The 18,629-nt window shown below is 41.7% G+C and overlaps 1 protein-coding gene across 13 annotated transcripts in view; it reads right to left on the bottom strand.

The window, feature by feature from the left end:
- THUMPD2 (THUMP domain 2 tRNA and snRNA guanosine methyltransferase) overlaps window positions 1-18,629 on the bottom strand; it is a 39,874-nt gene that overhangs the window by 15,175 nt on the left and 6,070 nt on the right. For 5 of the 13 annotated variants that reach the window (XR_016229442.1, XR_016229444.1, XR_016229445.1 and 2 more), the window contains 7 exons: window positions 16,546-16,681; window positions 14,784-15,196; window positions 13,373-13,450; window positions 11,483-11,535; window positions 4,976-5,063; window positions 906-977; window positions 305-419 (listed from right to left, as the gene is read on the bottom strand). Coding sequence is in view for 6 of the 13 variants with exons in the window: in XM_051839425.3 (XP_051695385.2) it covers window positions 305-419; window positions 906-977; window positions 4,976-5,063; window positions 11,483-11,535; window positions 13,373-13,450; window positions 14,784-15,196; window positions 16,546-16,681 (955 nt within the window). In the remaining 7 variants the exon portion in view is untranslated. Of the gene's footprint in view, window positions 1-304; window positions 420-905; window positions 978-3,183; window positions 3,303-4,975; window positions 5,064-11,482; window positions 11,536-13,372; window positions 13,451-14,783; window positions 15,197-16,545; window positions 16,682-18,629 lie in introns of those variants that run through there. The other 8 variants (XR_016229447.1, XM_089326503.1, XM_089326504.1 and 5 more) reach the window with 5 other exon arrangements.

Raw genomic sequence — 18,629 nt, 5'->3', positions numbered from 1 at the left:
GAACCAGCAGATGGAAGACTTTTCTTTCTGTCTCTCCCTCTCTGTCGGTAACTCCTACTCTCAAATAAATAAATGAATCTTTAAAAAAAAAAGTCATGCTTCTTTTTAAATGCATATGGAAACTATAGACATGTTGCTTACTAATCACAAACCTTTGGAAAAACAGACACGTTATGAAACTGGAGGTAAAATACTACACAGGATATAAACAAAAGCTCTTTATAAGTTAATTGTTTTTATATTATGCTTTGAAATAGATTTATATATGTTCATTTGCCTCAATTTCTGCATTTTAACTTCTTACCTAAAACAGAGAGTTGAAGTAACTCAATTTTATCCTCAAGTCCGGCAGCTTTTACATTGTCACAGGCACCGAGTAGCTGTGAGTCACTAGCATCAGCACCCACATAAAACACGTCCTATCGGGAAAGAAACTCATATTTTAAGTATGAATAAAATGCTTTTTATGTAGTCAAGAAAATTGTATTTTTGTGATAGTACTAATAATTAAAGTGAAATTAATAGATATTAAAATTCAAGTTGAAACAAATTTATATTATTCATTTCAAATTGTATTCAGTAGAAAAAATTCTAAAGTTATTGTTAAAATTGTAAAATCTGTTAATATTTTACATTTGCAGATATTTGAAGAATATGGGGATTAGTATAATCTAGGTTGTGACTAATTATTAGAATCTTGTCTCATTCTCCGAATTGATCACAATATTTATAAAAATAACAAAGCAATTATTTAATGCTTCATAATCTATTTTACATACAGGGAATGGTAACTCATGTAATTAAAAATAACAATCCCCAAATGGATGATCTACTAGTGAATAACTGGCAAGTGCTATACATAATAAAGTAAACACATGCTTGATATACCAAACATCAGAACTCACTGGCCACTCCTTAGCAGCTTCCAGAAGTATTGTTCCAAGTCCACACATGGGATCCAAAACAAATGCACCAGCCTACAAACAAAAACATTAAGTTGGTTTATCCAGTCCACCACAGCAGGTATTATAAAAGTGAGCTGAAACTTGAGGATCCACATTTCAAGAGTAAAGATTCCTCTTTATGCTTTACTAGGAATTTCAATTAGTTCAAGCCCTAAGGCAGGGATGTGTTTGGCATGTTTAACAATAGGCAGGGGGCCACTGTGTCAAAGCACAGCGAGTAGGAGAGAAAGATGGTGAGGACCTCACAGAAGTAGCCTGGGGACCCCATGCTGCTGGGCTGGGTTATGCAAAGTCATGTCTGACAGGTTTAACACAAAACGGCACCAGGGCCCTCTGCTCCCAACTCTGGAAGCCATCTGGTGTGCTGCCATCACCACGGCAGGGGGAAAGCGAGCATGAGGGATTGTGCACTAGGGTGAAGGGTGCCACCAGCCAGCGACACACACCACTTCCACCAGCATGTAATTAGCTGAACCATGTTAGTCACATGGCACACGGTTCCAAGGGGAAGTACAATCCTACCTCTCCCTGGAAGAACAGGAAATTTCCAAAAAAAAAAAAAAAAAAAAAAGAATTCCTCCTACTCTGGGAATCACTCATGTCCGACGTAGGGATTCTGGTTCTGTTCTGAAGGACAGGCAACTATCGGACACATGACATGTCAGCTCAAAAGGATCGTTCTGGCTGCGGGTTGAGAACAGACCACAGAAGGGTGAGGGAACGAGGAGGCCAGGTAGACAGTCCCGGCATGAGATCGTGGAGCTCGAATGCAGGGTGGTATGGGTGGACGTGGGGAGAAGGGGCTGGTGGTTGGATTCTGGACGTATTCTAAAAGGGGGGCCACCACGATGGACTGGATGTGGATTAGTAAAGGAAGACAACACCTGGGAATCTGGCCTTGAGAAACCGGAAGAGTTGCCTGTCACCATGACAGGAAGAAGCTGGGAAGGAGGAGGTTTGAGGGAGACAGGGTATAGTTCTGCACGTTACTATTGAGATTCCTCTTCGATCTGCAAGGATGGCCATCCAGTGAGTCACTGGACACACAAATTCAGGGGAGACGTAGGCTACAGACACAAATTTGGGAATAGTCAGCATCAGTTGGTGTATAAATATCATTTAAGAGCCAGAATGGGGTGACATCATGTAGGCAGCAGCAGAAGTCTATGGACTGGGCCTCCGTGACTCCCGTGCAGATGTTTGGAAGGTGTAGATTCAGCCGCACAAACTGAGCAGCAACAGAAGCTGACGTAGAAGAATCCGAGCAGTGACTCTGAAACAAAGTGGAAAAAACCGATTCCAGAAGGACAGCGAGCACAGCGCCAAAATGTCACCAGGTGAGCAGGCCGGGGTCGCTCTGCTGAAAGCCTGAGGGCCATGGAACGAGCGCATGGAGAGAAAGGCAGGCACAGGCAGCAGAGAAGCAAACGCGGACCATGACTTTTAAGGGTTCTTCTGTAAAGAGAAGCAGAGAAAGGCAGTGGCAGGGTAAGGAAGTGTGGTGTAGGCACATTTTTCCCACACTGCAAGACATTCCAGGAGGTGTACATGCTGACAGCAATGACCTAGCAGAAACCTAGACACAAGGGGCTGGAATCCAGCACACGAGCACCAGAGTGCTCACCCGTTCTGACGACAGAAAGGCAGACTACGTGGGCCCAGATTCACATGTGTCCGTAAGTACGGTGAAGAGGACCTGATGAAGTTCCCTTCTGATGCTAATACTTAAGTCAAATACAGAGCAAGCGAGTTAAAAGTATGGGTCAGGAAATGACGGTAAGAACAGAAGATAAAGCCAAGCTCTGGAAGACCGGTGAGGACAGGTGGAGAGCTAACAGACAGCCGTCAGGTCAAATGCCTGGGTGTCCCTGGGAGATTAGGTTTGTGTTAGGGGACAAGGGAAAGCAAACCAGAAAAGGAAAGCATTAAGAACAAGATTCCTGAAATTCAGATTTATGAAGGGAAACTTTCTGGGTATGACAAGGTCCAGGATGCAACTAAGCCAAGAAACTGAGGGGCAGGTTATTTGAGGCCATGGAGATCAGGAAGAATAATGACAGGGAGACTGGCCCGGACGCTGGTGGGAGACACAGCGGGAGGCATCTGTGTGTGGCAGGCATCATCTGACGGCCTGTGTGTCCAAGCTACTGAGGGCTTCTGGGCAGAGGGAGGCAACCATCAGCCGGAAGGGGCAGTGAGGAGCACGCAGGACACCTACCCCACGTGCGGACCCGGCGGCACTCGGGATGTGGGAGAAAAGCCAGCCATCGCCGGGCATGTCTACAGGGGAAGCAGGGTACTCACTGGCAGCCAGTTTCAGTCAGGGCCAGAGGGTACCTAATAGGAAGAAACAAGACGTGCTTCAGGAGAGAGGCTCTTTCCCCTGACACTAAACTCCAAGGAGTCGACCACACGGCTCCCCCCAGAAAGGGCAGTGAGTAACAAAAGGAATGATTCCAAATGGCCATTTGGTTCAGAATTAATGAGGAGTCCTTAAAATGTGCCAAATATGCGGTCCCCCCCCGCCATGGTCTACGTTCAACAACACAGTGTGCCCTAAAATAGCCTTCAGTGTCTGTGTGGTATCACAAGGCCTTTTCCAGTCACGGCACTTGTGGACACAGGCCACAGGACAGCAGTACTTCTGCCTTTTCCTAACAACCATGATTCACAGAGCTTGAGTTTCCTGGCTATGATTTGCAGTCCGGAGGGCGGGGAGGAGAGAAAAGTCCTCACAGGTCACCCCTTGTGACAGGCAGGCGAGCAGCTGGCGAAAATCTGAGTGCCTTGGTGGTCAACAGGGTCATATATTTAATTAGGAGTGCTGGGAAAAGGAACTTAATCAAGAAAAATCTCCAACCTCAGAGAGAACAATGCAATAATTAGCAAGTTACTTGATCAAATCAGAAAGGAAAAAATAAACAGCATCAGAAGTAATGGACAGGAGCTGGTGCAGCGGCATAGCAGGCCAAGCCTCCACCTGCAGCGTCTGCATCCCATATGGATGCTGGTTCAAGTCCCGGCTGCTCCATTTCTGATCCAGCTCTCTGCTTGTGGCCTGGGAAAGCAGAAGACAACCCAAGTACTTGGACCCCTGCACCTGCATGGGAGACCTGGAGGAAGCTCCTGGCTCCTGGTTTTGGATTGGCCCGGCTCCAGCTGTTGGGGCCACTTGGGGAGTGAACTAGTGGATGGAAGGCCTTGCTCTCTATTTCTCTCTGTAACTGTGCCTCTCAAATAAAGAAATAAAATCTTTACAAGAAAGAAAAGAAAAGAAAGTAATGGACAGAGTAAAACAGAAGGAATACACCCAACTGTCCCTGTCACGAACATGGAATTCTCTGACAGACTAAAGACCACCGTGGTAAGAAAATAAAGTTGAAAATAAAGCAGTGGCAAAGAAACACTGGGCAAATGCAAACAGATATCAGGACTGAAAACTGCTTAAACTCATCACATTAACAGGGACTTTAGGTAACAACAAAAAGGTACAATTCATGATGAAGCTGTCACAGCTATAAATAAATGTACGTGTACCAGACCATGGAGTATTAGCCAAAAGCATACAGCAATGTAAGATTCTGAAATGCTTCTTTCATAATGGAGCAGGTAGTACCACAGTCAGCAAGGCTAGCAGAGAACATTTCTAGATTAGATAATCACATTTTTGCATGCTCATGGAACATTTATGGAAACTGATCAAGATCCTGGTCACAGGGAAAAACTTTTGGAAGAAGTTGAGGTTTTACAGGTCACATTTTTTGATCATGACACCAAGCATCTAGAAATAATGAAACACAGCTAATTTCTGATTCAGCTTCTTCGGAGTCAAAATATTCTCGGAAGTCCAACAACACACAAGAACGCATCACAGCAGTGACAGCAACACAACAAAAAAGGAAAAGAAAAAACTAAAAGAGAAGGAAGTAGAAAGGCAGCAAGTAATCCACATGGAATAAGTTAATTACGGAAAGGACTTTGTTATTAAAGGAATGGAACATTTTCCTTACCTTAATTTCAGCAAGAGAGGCCATTGCCCAAGCTATGGTGGATCGCAGTCCGGCTGTCTTAATGTACGCCCTGCTGGCTAAAGGCACCCTAGGAAGAAAAGAACCTGGTTGCATACTGAATCTTACTGAATATCAAAGATCAAGATAGAAATTAAAATGAGTAAGCTGTTAGCACCTGAGAATCATTTTGATCATAGTCATCTGATATATACTATTCTCTACTTTGAAAATTTTAACTTTACTACAAAAATACCTTCTCTAATTGGGCACCTTGTCTAATGAGCCAGTGTGATATTTCATAAAGGTACATTTTTTCAGATAACTGAAATTTAAACTTCCACGTGTTTTAATTTATTAAAGTTTAATCACCCATGAGGGAACTCTCCCTTAGACTTCTCTGCTGTCTCACTGGAAGAGACCATTTCCCCTTATCTAGACTCATCTAGAATGCACTGTTCGGTGATTCAGTAAAACAGATGTGGCAGGGGAAGGAGGGCTGAATGGGTGCTCACCCCTGAAATCTGTTTTCTATAAAAGGTTCTCCTGTAAGTTTGCTTTTGCACATGTGCCTCTTTCTCAAAAGACAAGGCACGGCGCTGTACCAAGGGCGAAGCAGACACCTCCCCAGTGAGTCCACTGCCCTGCTCACAGAGCACCCCCCACTTTTTCCTCCAACCATTTTTCTTTGACTTTAAATTATCCTGTTCACATGCAGTTTGTGCAAACCTTGAAAAATCTCAGGATTAGAGGATGTATCCCTTTCAAATACAACAGTATAATTAGACACTTAGTGTTGTAACAAGGAAGTTCCACGTGGCAAACCATGGAGGTGTGCCTTTTTATTTCAGTATTTAAAACATTTTAATTAATTTATTTCATTTTATTTGAAAGGCAGACAGAGACAGAGAAAGAGAGAGGAAGAGAGGATAATCTTCCATCTGCTGGTTCACTTCCCAAATGCCTGCAACAGTCAGGGCTGGGTCAGGCCAAAGCCAGGAGCCTGGAACTTAATCCAGGTCTCCCACATGGGTGGCAGGGCCCAAGTATTTGAGCCATCACCTGTTGCCTCCCAGGGTGCACATTAGTAGAAAACTGGAGCAGAAGCAGAGCTGTGACAGAAATCAGGCTCTCCAATATGAAATGCGGATGCCCCAAAGGGTGATTTAACCACTGAGCCAGATACCTGCCTTGGAAGTTTGCCTTTTTAATATTTTTGTTTCAGGAAATAAATACATGCTGTACACAGTACTATATCCACAAATTTGGAATCTGGACATAAAGTGTCATGCAGGAAGACTGTAATATATTTTGGTCAAGGAATTTTGCTTCTACAGGGTGAACTCAACAATGCAAAATGCAGTTTGCTCTCAAGATACCAAAAACACATACTCCTCTGCTACGTAGATCTCAGACTGCTCTGCTAAGCAGCCGAGATGCGTGTGGAACCTTTGAGAGTTTTGACAAGCAAATATACATTTTTACTGAGTTTTATTTTGTGAGAGCCAACACTATTAATACGTGACACAAGTGCACTTGTTATTTGGCTTTAACCTGAGCTGATCTATTACTTAACATAAGGGCCCCATTATATCAGTGTAAAAAACTGAGTCAAGGGGAGACTGTTCAGAAATAAACTCCTTGAGGATAAAACTAATGCTCTACTTTCATATAATCTAATGTTATAATCAGATTTTTATCTTTTTTTTAGTCTTTTTTTTTTTTTTTTTTTTTTTTGACAGGCAGAGTGGACAGTGAGAGAGAGAGACAGAGAGAAAGGTCTTCCTTTTGCCGTTGGTTCACCCTCCAATGGCCACCGCTGCAGCCGGCGCACCGCGCTGATCCGATGGCAGGAGCCAGGATCCAGGTGCTTTTCCTGGTCTCCCATGGGGTGCAGGGCCCAAGCACCTGGGCCATCCTCCACTGCACTCCCTGGCCATAGCAGAGAGCTGGCCTGGAAGAGGGGCAACCGGGACAGAATCCGGCGCCCCAACCGGGACTAGAACCCGGTGTGCCGGCGCCGCAAGGTGGAGGATTAGCCTATTGAGCCACGGCGCCGGCTATAATCAGATTTTAGAACAAGAATAAATACGGGTTTTTTTTTGGATTCACTTTTCCACATACAAGTATACTCACTTCTCCTTTGTTCTTTTGGACATTATTTATCTCCAAGACACAGACATGTTAATCTACATGTCTAGGGAACAGCTGTCCCTGAAACCCAAATCTTTATCTTCAAATACATGCTTAGCCATTTTTACCTGGAGGTTAAGTAGTGCAAATTCAGCAGGTATAAACCGAACACTCCCCTTTCCCCATATTGAATATCCCCATACAATTGCTTCCCCCTTTTTTTAAAAATGATTATATATATTTATTTACTTGAAAGGCAGAGTAACAGGGAAAGACAGATAGAAACAGAGATCTTCCATCTGCTTTCCAAAGCCTGCAACAACCAGGGCTGGGTCAGGCTGATGCCAAGAATCTAGAACTCCATCTGGGTCTCCCGCATGGGTGGCAGGGGCCCAAATACTTGTGAGATCATTGGCTGCCTTTCCAAGCCCATTAGCAGGAAACCGGAGCAGAAGTCAAAGCAGCCAGGACTTGAACTAGCAGTCCCACATGGGATGAGGCTACCTCAGAATAGCATTTTCACCCTCTGTGATACAACACCAGCCATTTCTTCATCCTCTTCTGCCACTTACTGCCTATGTACTGAGTATCCTCATCTATGTCTTCAGGCTGGCTTGTCCCTGGAACCCCAGATGTGTAACTTTAAATATCTACCTGGGCATTTTTTGCTGAAAACACTGTTTCCATTCCTACATTTTGTATCATCTCAGTGACTAATGCCAGTCAGTTTCTACCAGTTGCTGAGATCCAGAAACTTGGAAGTTATACTAGACTCCTTAACTTTTTCTTGAACCCATGGTTTTTGTTAGCCCTACTTTTGCCTTAGTTCAGTTCCTCAGCATGCATTGCCTGGGCTATGATAAGCATTTATTAGAGGGGTCTCCTTTCTTCCCATCTTTCATTTTTAAACACAACTTCCTCGTTAAATTTTTTTTTTTTTTATATATATTTTGATGTTCCTGTATGTTCTTTCGCTCACCACTTCCATCAGAGTCAGGGATTCTTTCCTAATACCAGCTAAGCACCCATCACATGTCTGTTTTACCACTAGGCTGCATTCCCTAAACTTAGTCATAGTTCCTGAGTTTGATTCTCAGCTCTGGCTCCTGAATCCGGCTTCCTGCCAATGCAGAACCTGGAAGGCAGTTTGGGTTGGCTCCAGTCTTTGGGTGTCTGCCACCCATGTGGGGGACTTGTATTGAGCCTTGGCTGTTGCAGGCATGTGGGGAGTAAACCAGCAGATGAGGGCTCTCTTTCCCTCTCTCTCAAATGAATCCATAAATAAATAAATAAATAGTATAATGGCCTCAAGAATTCTTTTAAAAATATATTTCATGGGGCCAGAACTGTGGTGTAGCAGGTAAAGCCACCACCTGCAGTGCTGGCATCCCACATGGGCGCCGGTTCCAGACCCAGCTGTTCTACTTCTGACCCAGCTCTCTGCTGGATCAGAAAATGCTGGCCTGGGAAGGCAGTTGAGAATGGCCCAAGTCCTTGGGTCCCTGCACCCAAATGGGAGACCCAGACAAAGCTGTGGCTCTTGGCTTCTGATCGGTGCAGCTCTGGCTATAGCGGCTAATTGGGGAGTGAACCAGTGGATGGAAGACTCTCTTTCTCTCTTTCTGCCTCTCCTTATCTCTCTGTGTTAACTCTGACTTTCAAATAAATAAATAAATAAATAAATATTTAAAAAATATATTTCATGTCTTGGGTTGTTTTGCCAATTTTGTTATCCCCCCTATTTGGGGGACAATCAATAATTATACGGGGTTGAAATCTGGTCATCTTTCTGTTTTCCCCATCTTTTTATCTGCTATTATAGTTTTAGAAACTCAGCTACAAAATACTGTTCAAATTAAAGTCAATCAGTTTTATGAATACCTTCTAGGTGCTGGGTCTTGGGGTGCCAAAAGGCATGGGGGCAGGGCAGCCTAGAAACCTTTGGTCTGGAAGAACATGTAAAGTAATGGGGCATGGGAAATCACTAAAGCATCGAGGTATGTGATGACCTCACAAGTGTTATGGTGACAAGAACTTTTATTTAGCTCATGATCTTATAATCAGATGTTGGTGGAGCCTACCAAGTGGTTAGCACACAGCAAGAATTCAATCATTAAACATCTCTTAGATATCCACAATGGTTTCAGCTCCATGCTAGTGAACCGCTAAAGCTCACCATTAGATAAAAGCTATTATAATAATCTTAAGCATTAAAAATATTTACATATTTATTTGAAAGGCAGAGAGGGAGAGGAGGAGGGGGAAGGGGGAGGGGGGGAAGAGAGAGAAAGGAAGGGTAAGGGGGAGGAGGAATGGGAGAGGGAGAGGGAGAGGGAGAGGGAGAGGGAGAGGGAGAGAAAAGAACGTGTTCTTCCATCAGTTGGTTCATTCCTCAAATGGTCGCAACAGCCAGGTCTGGACCAGGCTGAAGCCAGAAGCCAGGAACTCCATCCTGTTCTCTTACAGCGGTAGCAGGGGCCACTTCTGCTGCCTTCCCAGGCCAATCAGCAGGAAGCTGGATTTGGGACTTGAACTGGCATTTTGATAGAGGTGCCAGCACTGCAAGCGGTGGTTTAACCTGCTGCACTGCAATGCCAAACCCCTAATCTTAAGCATTTTAAAATAAATACTGATTTAGGCTTACAGATAAATCACAAATGTGAGCTTAAAGCAATTGTCATATTCTCATAGGATTTTTATGATTGTTACTTTAAAAAATGTAGGTGTTTGAGAGGCAAAGAGAAAAAGACGGATATCTCCCATTTGCTGATTCATTCTCCAAATGCCACCACATCTGGGGCTGGGCCAGGCTGAAGCTCGGAGCCAGGAACTCAATCCATGCCTCCTCCCTTGTGGATGGCAAGGACTCAATTACTTAAGCCATCACCAGCTGCCCAGGGTGTACGTTAGCAGTAAGCTGAATTTGGAAGCAAAGCAGGGAGGGCTTAAACCTAAGCACTCCAATATGGGATGCAGGTATCCCAAGTGGTGTCTTAACAGCTGTGCCAATACCTGGCCCAGATTTTTATGATCTTTAAAATATTCTAGGGGCCGGCAATGTGGCACAATGGGTAAAACTGCTGCCGGCACTGCCTGCTTCCTAGCTGCTCTACTTAAGATCCAGCTCTCTTCCATGGCCTAGGAAAGCAGTAGAAGATGGCCCAAGCCCTTGGGCCTTTGCAGCTGTGTGGGAGACCTGGAAGAAGCTCCTGGCTCTTGGCTTTGGTTCAGCCCACCTCTGTCCATCTGGGGAATGAACCAGTGGATGGAAGACCTCTCTCTCTCTGCCTCTGTCCCTCTGTAACTCTGCCTTTCAAATAAATAAATAAATCATTAAAAAAAAAAAAAAACAAAACAAAACACTATGTCAAGAATGGCCTAGAAAAATGGCCTATAAATCAGTTTTTGTCATAAAAGCAGGGAGATTATATACATATATACATATATATATACACACACATAGAAAGTATTTTGAGATGCAAATATATATATGTTCCCAAGAATCAGGAAATCACTATTTTCATCCATCCAGCTCTTTCTCCCAAAGCACCCAGAAAAAGTACCTGCTGCATAATGAGAATTCAATAAATAATTTTTAACACAGAAACACATCGTGGCTGGCGTTATGGTGTAGCAGGTTAAATCACTACCTGGGCACTGTCCCGGCTGCTCCACTTCCCATCTAGCTCCCTGTTAATGGCCTGGGAAATGCAGCGGAAAATTGTCCAAGTGTTTGGGGTTTTCCCACCCATGTGTGAGACCTGGATGAAGCTCTTGGCTCCTGGCTTCAGCCTGGCCCATCCCCAGACATTGTGGCCATCTCAGGAGTGAACCAGCAGATGGAAGACTTCTGTCTCTCCCTCTCTCTAACTTTGATTTTCAAAACAAATAAATTAATCTTTATAAAAGAAAAAGAAAAAATAATTTTCATTTATTATTTAGTCCTCTACATGATTGGGAGATATCAATAAACAACTTTCCACAACAGAAGAATAACAGTAATAAAATGTGGAGAATGTTCAAGGTGAATTTAAAGAACCATGCTGTATTTCCTATTTTAATTAAAACTGCAAAATGCCAATAGACTAAAAATTTTAGCTTAAACATGGGCCTGTGAAAATCATTTTACAGAATTAACTAGACATAATTTTCAAGATCAATCATGCATTCAATGGATTTCTATGATGATATCTTCGCCGCTCTAACCAGTTATATCAAATCATATTCACCAAGCCCCATGAAGACATTTTAATGGCTTTAGCCATGAACTCAGGTGCTCTGTCTTTAGCCTCCTCTGTTATATCAAAGTTTCACAGTATAAATAGAAAGTGCATACATTCTAGGGAACAAATCTCAAACTTAGAATTGCATATCTACCTGAGCACAGGAATCCCAACCACCGAGTAAATGTCATTTAGATGGATAAAGACCTGAAAGAACAAGCACGGAACATGCATCACCCAGTTACTGATAACTTGAATGATTTGTACCTTAATCATTCCAAGGTCTTCTTTGCCATATCTAGAAACATGTTCTATATTGTATTTTTTTCTTAAGCAGACACAAACTAAGTTTAAGCACATCCATAGAAAAATTCTGAAGTCAACTTGGTATGCAAGTTATACAGAAAATCATGTTACAAAGAAGTTAAGATCAACTTTTTCCCCAGAGTTTTTGAATTATCATAACAGAATTTGATTTTTCAGCATTTAGAGTTCGAGAAGATTTCATAAAGTGACCCTAATTTTCACATCAAATAAGACTCAAGCCCACAACAGGGCTTTCACAGGCTACAAATAGCTGCACAATAACAGAAAGCTTTCTTTATTCAAAAATACAGTAACTTGGATGCCCTTTTTATTTTCTACTCTCTGTAAAGAATTTCTGCCTCCCTTTCTTTTCTTCTTTTAGGCCACGAAGAGGTTCACAGTGCAAGACTAGCTAGCCCCTATGGGACCAGTCTGGCATTTGAGGAAGGCTGGCAATGGTGAGGTGTGTGCAGAGGGCTGATCACAGGCTAAGCCAGGGCGCAGACAGACACAGGAAGCACACTCTTCCCCTACCCTCTATATGGTCTCTTATAAAGCCACCACGATGTGATCATAGGGTTCCACTTGTCCAACCCGGCCTAATTCAATCACCTTCCAGAGGCTCTGTCTCCCGGAGCCATTAACTCAGTCAAGCCTCCACCCATATCCCTCATTGATTAGTTTCACCCACCAACCCTTAACATACAACTTTGGGGTTCAAAGGGCTTTGTGAGTTTGGGGAGCCAAATCCTGTTCAATTCATAACATTCTCCTATAATGTCTGGGGCTACACTGGGGCTGCAGCTGGGCACTGAGAATGCAACCCAGGTCTCCCAGGGTGATGGCAGAAACCCAATTACTTAAACCATCACTGCTGTCTCCCTGGGTCAACACTGGCAGCAAGCTGGACAGAGGAGCAGGAGCTGGGCACCAAATTCAGGCATTCTGATATGGACACAAGTGTCCTTAACCACTAGACTAAGTGCCTACTCCCTATCTGTAAAATGTATAAAATGGTGTTCAAAATGTAGTGAAGATTATTTTTTGTTCTCCTATGTATTTGTTCCAATTAAAAACAGTGTAACTTTATAAAAATAATTTTGAAAATAGAGAAGAAAGGAAGCAGGCCTTTAATCTGGTGATTGAGATACCTGCTTCCCATACTGGAGAACTGGGTTTGATTCCTGGCTCCGCCTCCTGACTCCAGCTTCAGGCCAGTGCAGATCCTGGGAGGCAGCAGGAGAAGGCTCAAGTAATTGGGATTCTGCCACCACGTGGGAGAGCTGGATTGTGTGTCCAGCTCCTGGCTCTGGCCTCAGCCCTGGCATTTATGGATGTAAACCTAACAAAGCCACCATTAACATAGTGTTGAATTTTGTACAGGTCCTTTTGCTACTAATTTTTTATAAACACTAGCCAGAATTTATTATAAAGACTTGTTATATATTATAGAGGTTTACAGAGTACCTCTGCATCCTTGTGAGAAAAGTGTTTTTCTCTAATTGTGGCCAAACAACTCCATTCCAAAGGGACTTTTTTTTTTTTCCCCCTCTGAGTTTGGATAAGAAACTTTTAAGGTGAAAATTACCAGCAAAACTATGTACACAATTTTCCTGTTGCATCTATGTGGATATATTTTTAAAAATTCTACAAAGTAAAACTAAAAAGTACAACAAGAAAAAAATTATAAGAACAGTCTTTAAATAATTATTCTACAAAGATATAAAATATTCATTACCTCTAAGTTTGGATCCCTTAAATCTGCTTTCCATCCAAACTGTCTCATAAGAGCAATTCCAATTACTCTTCCTACCTCCTGGAAAAACAGCAGAGTATTTAGAAAAGATAAGAAACTAAAAAGTAAAAAATTTTAATTTAAACACAAGCACAAACAGAACCTGTAGGAAAAATAAAATCAGATGATCTGATGATAATTTAGGGTTATATTAATCAATATTTAATATATTAACATAAAATAGTAAATATACAATAAATATTAACATTGATTAAATTGATGTGAATTAATTAGTAATGTATTAAAATAGTACACTAAACCATTTTCTGGCCGGCGCCGCGGCTCAATAGGCTAATCCTCCACCTTGCGGCACCGGCACACTGGGTTCTAGTCCCGGTGAGGGCGCTGGATTCTTTCCTGGTTGCCCCTCTTCCAGGCCAGCTCTCTGCTGTGGCCAGGGAGTGCAGTGGAGAATGGCCCAAGTGCTTGGGCCCTGCACCCCATGGGAGACCAGGAGAAACACCTGGCTCCTGCCATCGGATCAGTGCGGTGCGTCGGCCGCAGCGCGCTGGCTGTGGCGGCCATTGGAAGGTGAACCAACGGCAAAAGGAAGACCTTTCTCTCTTTCTCTCTCACTGTCTACTCTGCCTGTCAAAAAACAAAACAAAACAAAACAAAAAAAACCATTTTCTATTCAAAGCAAGAAGGTAACATTTTACCTCTAACCACTGAAAACACTTCTTGACAATAACGCTTAACTCATGTGTCATCTCTATTCTTATAATTTTAGGTACATTAAATAACCAGTTCATGACCTGTTAATTACAGTTGTTCCAGATTTTAGGAAATGGATGAAAGCGCAAAGATTGTTTTAGCTACCATAATCTTATGTTTCAAAACGACCAGATCAGTATTATTAGTCTCAGCCTTTAGGCCAATGTCCTTTACATCACTGAATTCTGCAACGGTCAACTGGTAAGCCTCTGTGCTGCAATCCACCTGGTGGTTGCTCTTTTTGGTTGTTGAGATCTTGTGTACATTTGTGGATTGTGGCCTGGGTCCCAGTGACAACCCCGCACAGCACTCTGGTGCACAGTACTCACTGCATAAACAGAATAGAACTGAAGATACATCTGAAAAGCTTCAGAACATGATATCAGGATTTCCATGTGCAAAGGATTATCTATGAGCTTAAGGAAACTTTTAGGCAGAAAGTAAAGGAATGTCTTTACATGGACTAATTTCTCTTCAGCATTTCAGGTAAAGTTAAAAAGGAAAATGCTTCCTTAGGGATATCTGATTGTAAGAGATGGGGCCTAATTATCTGACCTGTGAAACAAATGTGTCGCATTTTAAATCTAAAGACTGATGAACTCTCTTGCAAAGCGGACCTCTACTCTGGAGGAAAGCATACCTGTGCAGTAACGGCCTTTCCAACGGTTCCGCTGCAGCGGCAGGAAACTCGGAAAGTCAAGTGGCCCTGGGGATGCGTTTCCACGGCTTCCCCCACATCATTCTCTGATGCTGCTTCTGGAAGTTCTTCCCTGGTACCGACAGGCTCTCTTTGCTCCAGGGTTTCTTCTTCTCTCTGTTTGCCCACCTGGCATTCCTGGTTCTCTTCTATCTTTTGTGTTTGCTCTGTCTTTGATTTCTTAGCAACAACAGTTTCATTTTCTCCCACTTTTCTTTTTAGTGGGTTAGTGTCTCTTTGAGGAAGTTTTTCATTTTCTGTATTCAGTTCAAGAAGATTTTTCCAAATTGAAATGACATTCAACCAATTTCCTGGATCATCATTTATAAGTCTTTGTATTTCACTAAATATTTTTCCTAGATGAACAAAACCTCAGTTTATTGTATACTGAAACATCAGAGACCATCAATCATATTCATCACTCCCAAACTCTATTACCTTTATTTCACTAAATTGTTTTACTAAACTTCTACATGAATAATAATTTCATTTTCATTTGGAATTTATATAATGTAATCCAATAATATTGTGCTGTACAGAATTCATTCTTATAGTGTATATCTGGCATTAAAATTCCTATGGGATTACAATATGATACCTTAGCAAGATCACTTGTCCCATGATATATGCAGCTCTTCAGCATATGCATAGGTCTAGAGTATACACGAATCTGAAATAATGGTAATCTTGTCCAGAAAAATTAAGTTGTTTTTGTTTTAAAGAAGCAATGTGAAACACAGAGTTCAGAAGCAGAGCGTCTGCTCTTGGGTCTATCTCACTTTAGGCCATATGAAATTAGCATGCTTCCATAAAGCGACACTTCCGCTATACGACCCACGCTGAGTTAGGGATGCTCAGCACGCTCAGCAAAAGTCCATCTTTCCTTGATGAACAAGCGCCACCGAGCTGATGCAGAAGTGATTACAGAGGTTCCCTAAGGATGGGAGTGTGCAGACCATCGGGATGAAATTACACTGACCCCACAGTGTTGCACCTCGAGATTTGCTTTAAAATAACTTTTATGCCAAATCTCAATTTCTTATTATTTGTATCTTTTTTGAAATGGTTTATAATCAAATTTAAATCAAATTCAAGTTTAAAGCATTCTTTAATCCTACAGTATCTGACCCTGTTTTTGTTTTGCTGCTTTTAATAAAGATCCTTAAATTATTTTAGCAGCATATTTACAAAATTAGGGACTGGAGAACTGTCTTAAGCTCCTTTTAGTTCTAATGCTTTATAAATGGGTACAATTTTATTGAAAGCATTTAAGATCCCAATTAAAAAAATACTATGAACTATTTTTTCAATTATATCCCTCAGTTTTAAGGTGACAGTTTTATCAATTTATTATGAAAACCATGCATTTTGGGATAGCAAATGCTTCTGAATTCAATAAATGCAATATATGTGTATATACCTGATGATAATTCTTAAAGAAGATATGTGGCTTAGGATACTGAAATCTCAAAATATAAGCAGCAGGTTATACGGAGAAAAGCCAGATTCCATGATTATCAAATAATAGTATTCAGAAGATACAGAAAAAATACATAATTAGTAACCCACATGTATGAATGAATCTTAAAATAGTGAACTGGCTACATATTAATTATTATGCAGCAAACATGGGAGAACATTGTGGATAATATGAGTACAATATGGTAAATGCAGTGTAGGTAAAAGTAATAGGCATACACTGTACCTTTAGATACAGAAGAAACAGTGAATGGAAGCTGCTTTTTAATCAGTAAAAACAACCTTTCTGCAGATTTTAATTTCTTCAGCATATTCAAATCAGAACTGGTGGAGAAAAAAACCTTTCCTGAAATATATTCAACCTAGAGATAGAAAAACAGATATGAATGTAGTCCAGTGTCAGGGTAAGAATGACTTCCTTCCCACCCCCCTTAATCATTTAGATTGAACATATATATTATTTAAAAGGACCATTTTTGAAGTGCTTACTATTTATTGGTTAGGCAATCTGAATGCATATTCTCTCCCCCCATCATTACAGGAATCCTTATTGCTCAATTGTTATATGACCAAACCTCACACACCATTTAAAAGTAGGCAAAATAAAGGGCTAATGCATAAGAAAACTAGGTCCAGTCCATGGGTATCTGCCTGTGGTCTACCAGGAAGCATGCAGCATATATCCTAAATAATAATGTAGTGGACATTTACTGATATACAAATTAAAATGTAAACACTTTAACAACTTGAATTAAAGCTAGAAGAAAACTACGCCATTTGAATATTATAATGCACTGATAAGCTGTAGGTGAGTACAGAAACCAACATTATTGAAAGTCTTGGGGAAGAATCTTGTAAGATTTGGGAAGAGGAATTCTAACAAAAGAACAAGGGGCAGATGCAGAAGTGGGAGTGAAAATCTGCTTGAAATAAATTGTAAGTGAGCTTGCCAACATTTGCTGTGTTACACTGATTGATAGTGTCAGGTAGATGGCTGGGGTAGCTCAGGTCAGCTTGATAAATGGTCATGAAATTTTGAGTACTGCAGATGGTAATGGTCAGCCATTATAGACTTCTGATGAAAACTGTGACAGTGCTGAATTGGTTGGCAGAAAAAATTACTTTGGAAGAGGCATAAAAGACTTAGTATAGAATGTGATGCTAGAGGGAGAAGTAGATTACTGAGGGAGAAATGATAAGAAATTTGGCTGCTGGAATTGGAAAATGGACAGAAGCAGGATACATGCATCAAACAGACACAGGCTTTGGATTTAGGATGGAATGTGGAAAGGAAAAGAGCACTGACTCAGAGAGTCTAATGGGGTGTGGGACATGATGCCTACTCTTCAGGGTCAACCACTCTCTTAAGCACAGGATGGATGTGGACTGTCCTAGAATGCTTTTAGTGGTCAACACAGGCTGACTAACATGGTGTGAAGCTGTCCTCTAGAACCAGGGCATAAAGGAATTTGGGGAGCCCATGTGTTTAGGAGGCTAGCATTCATGGGAACATGAACCCCAGATGTTTTTTTTGGAGGGGGTAGCTGAAATGATATAATTAACTTCAGATGGTAACTTCTGGGGTTTCTATTCCAGGCAGATGAAGGAGATTATCTGTTGAGGGAGCCCCAGATTGGTACCAATTAAAAGCCAAATAGCTCTGGTTCCAGCAATGCAGCTGACCAAGACAGGTGGAGGAACAGATGATGACATTATGGAGGATTCAGGGAGTGAGAAGAATGTTTAAGAATCAATATTTAAGGGAGGCAGTGAAGTAATCAAAACAAGAACTTCTGGTTTCTAGAATTTACTTATTTATCCTTACATAAGTGGTATTTTCCCCAAATATATACTTTAAAAATGCTTAGAACTCAAAAGCAAAGTTTTAAAAAGCAAACTTTAGAACATTTTAGTAGATTTTAAATACTTGCCAAGGTACTGAACTGAATATTTTACTGGCAATGCATGGTTTTAAAATTCAAGCCCTATAAACAAGTAAACTGATGCAAACATCCTGACCACAGACTACAGTGTACATAGTCAATGCTCTTTTTTTTTTTTAATTTATTTGACAGGTAGAGTTTACAGTGAGAGAGAGAGACAGAAAGGTCTTCCTTCCGTTGGTTCACTCTCCAAATGGCCACACAATGGAGGGAGCTATGCTGATCCAAAGCCAGGGGCCAGGAGTTTCTTCCTGGTCTTCCATGTGGGTGCAGGGGTCCAAGCAGTTGGGTCATCCTCCGCTGCTATCCCAGGCCACAGCAGAGAGCTGGAAGAGGAGCAACCTGGACTAGAACCCAGTCCCCATAT

This window comes from Oryctolagus cuniculus, chromosome 2 (genome assembly GCF_051225735.1).
Source record: "Oryctolagus cuniculus isolate XC-2025 breed Fujian yellow rabbit chromosome 2, ASM5122573v1, whole genome shotgun sequence".
Taxonomy (NCBI): Eukaryota; Metazoa; Chordata; class Mammalia; order Lagomorpha; family Leporidae; genus Oryctolagus; species Oryctolagus cuniculus.
The sequence above is the reverse complement of the archived record's forward strand: the minus strand, read 5'-3'. Positions and strand labels throughout refer to the sequence as shown.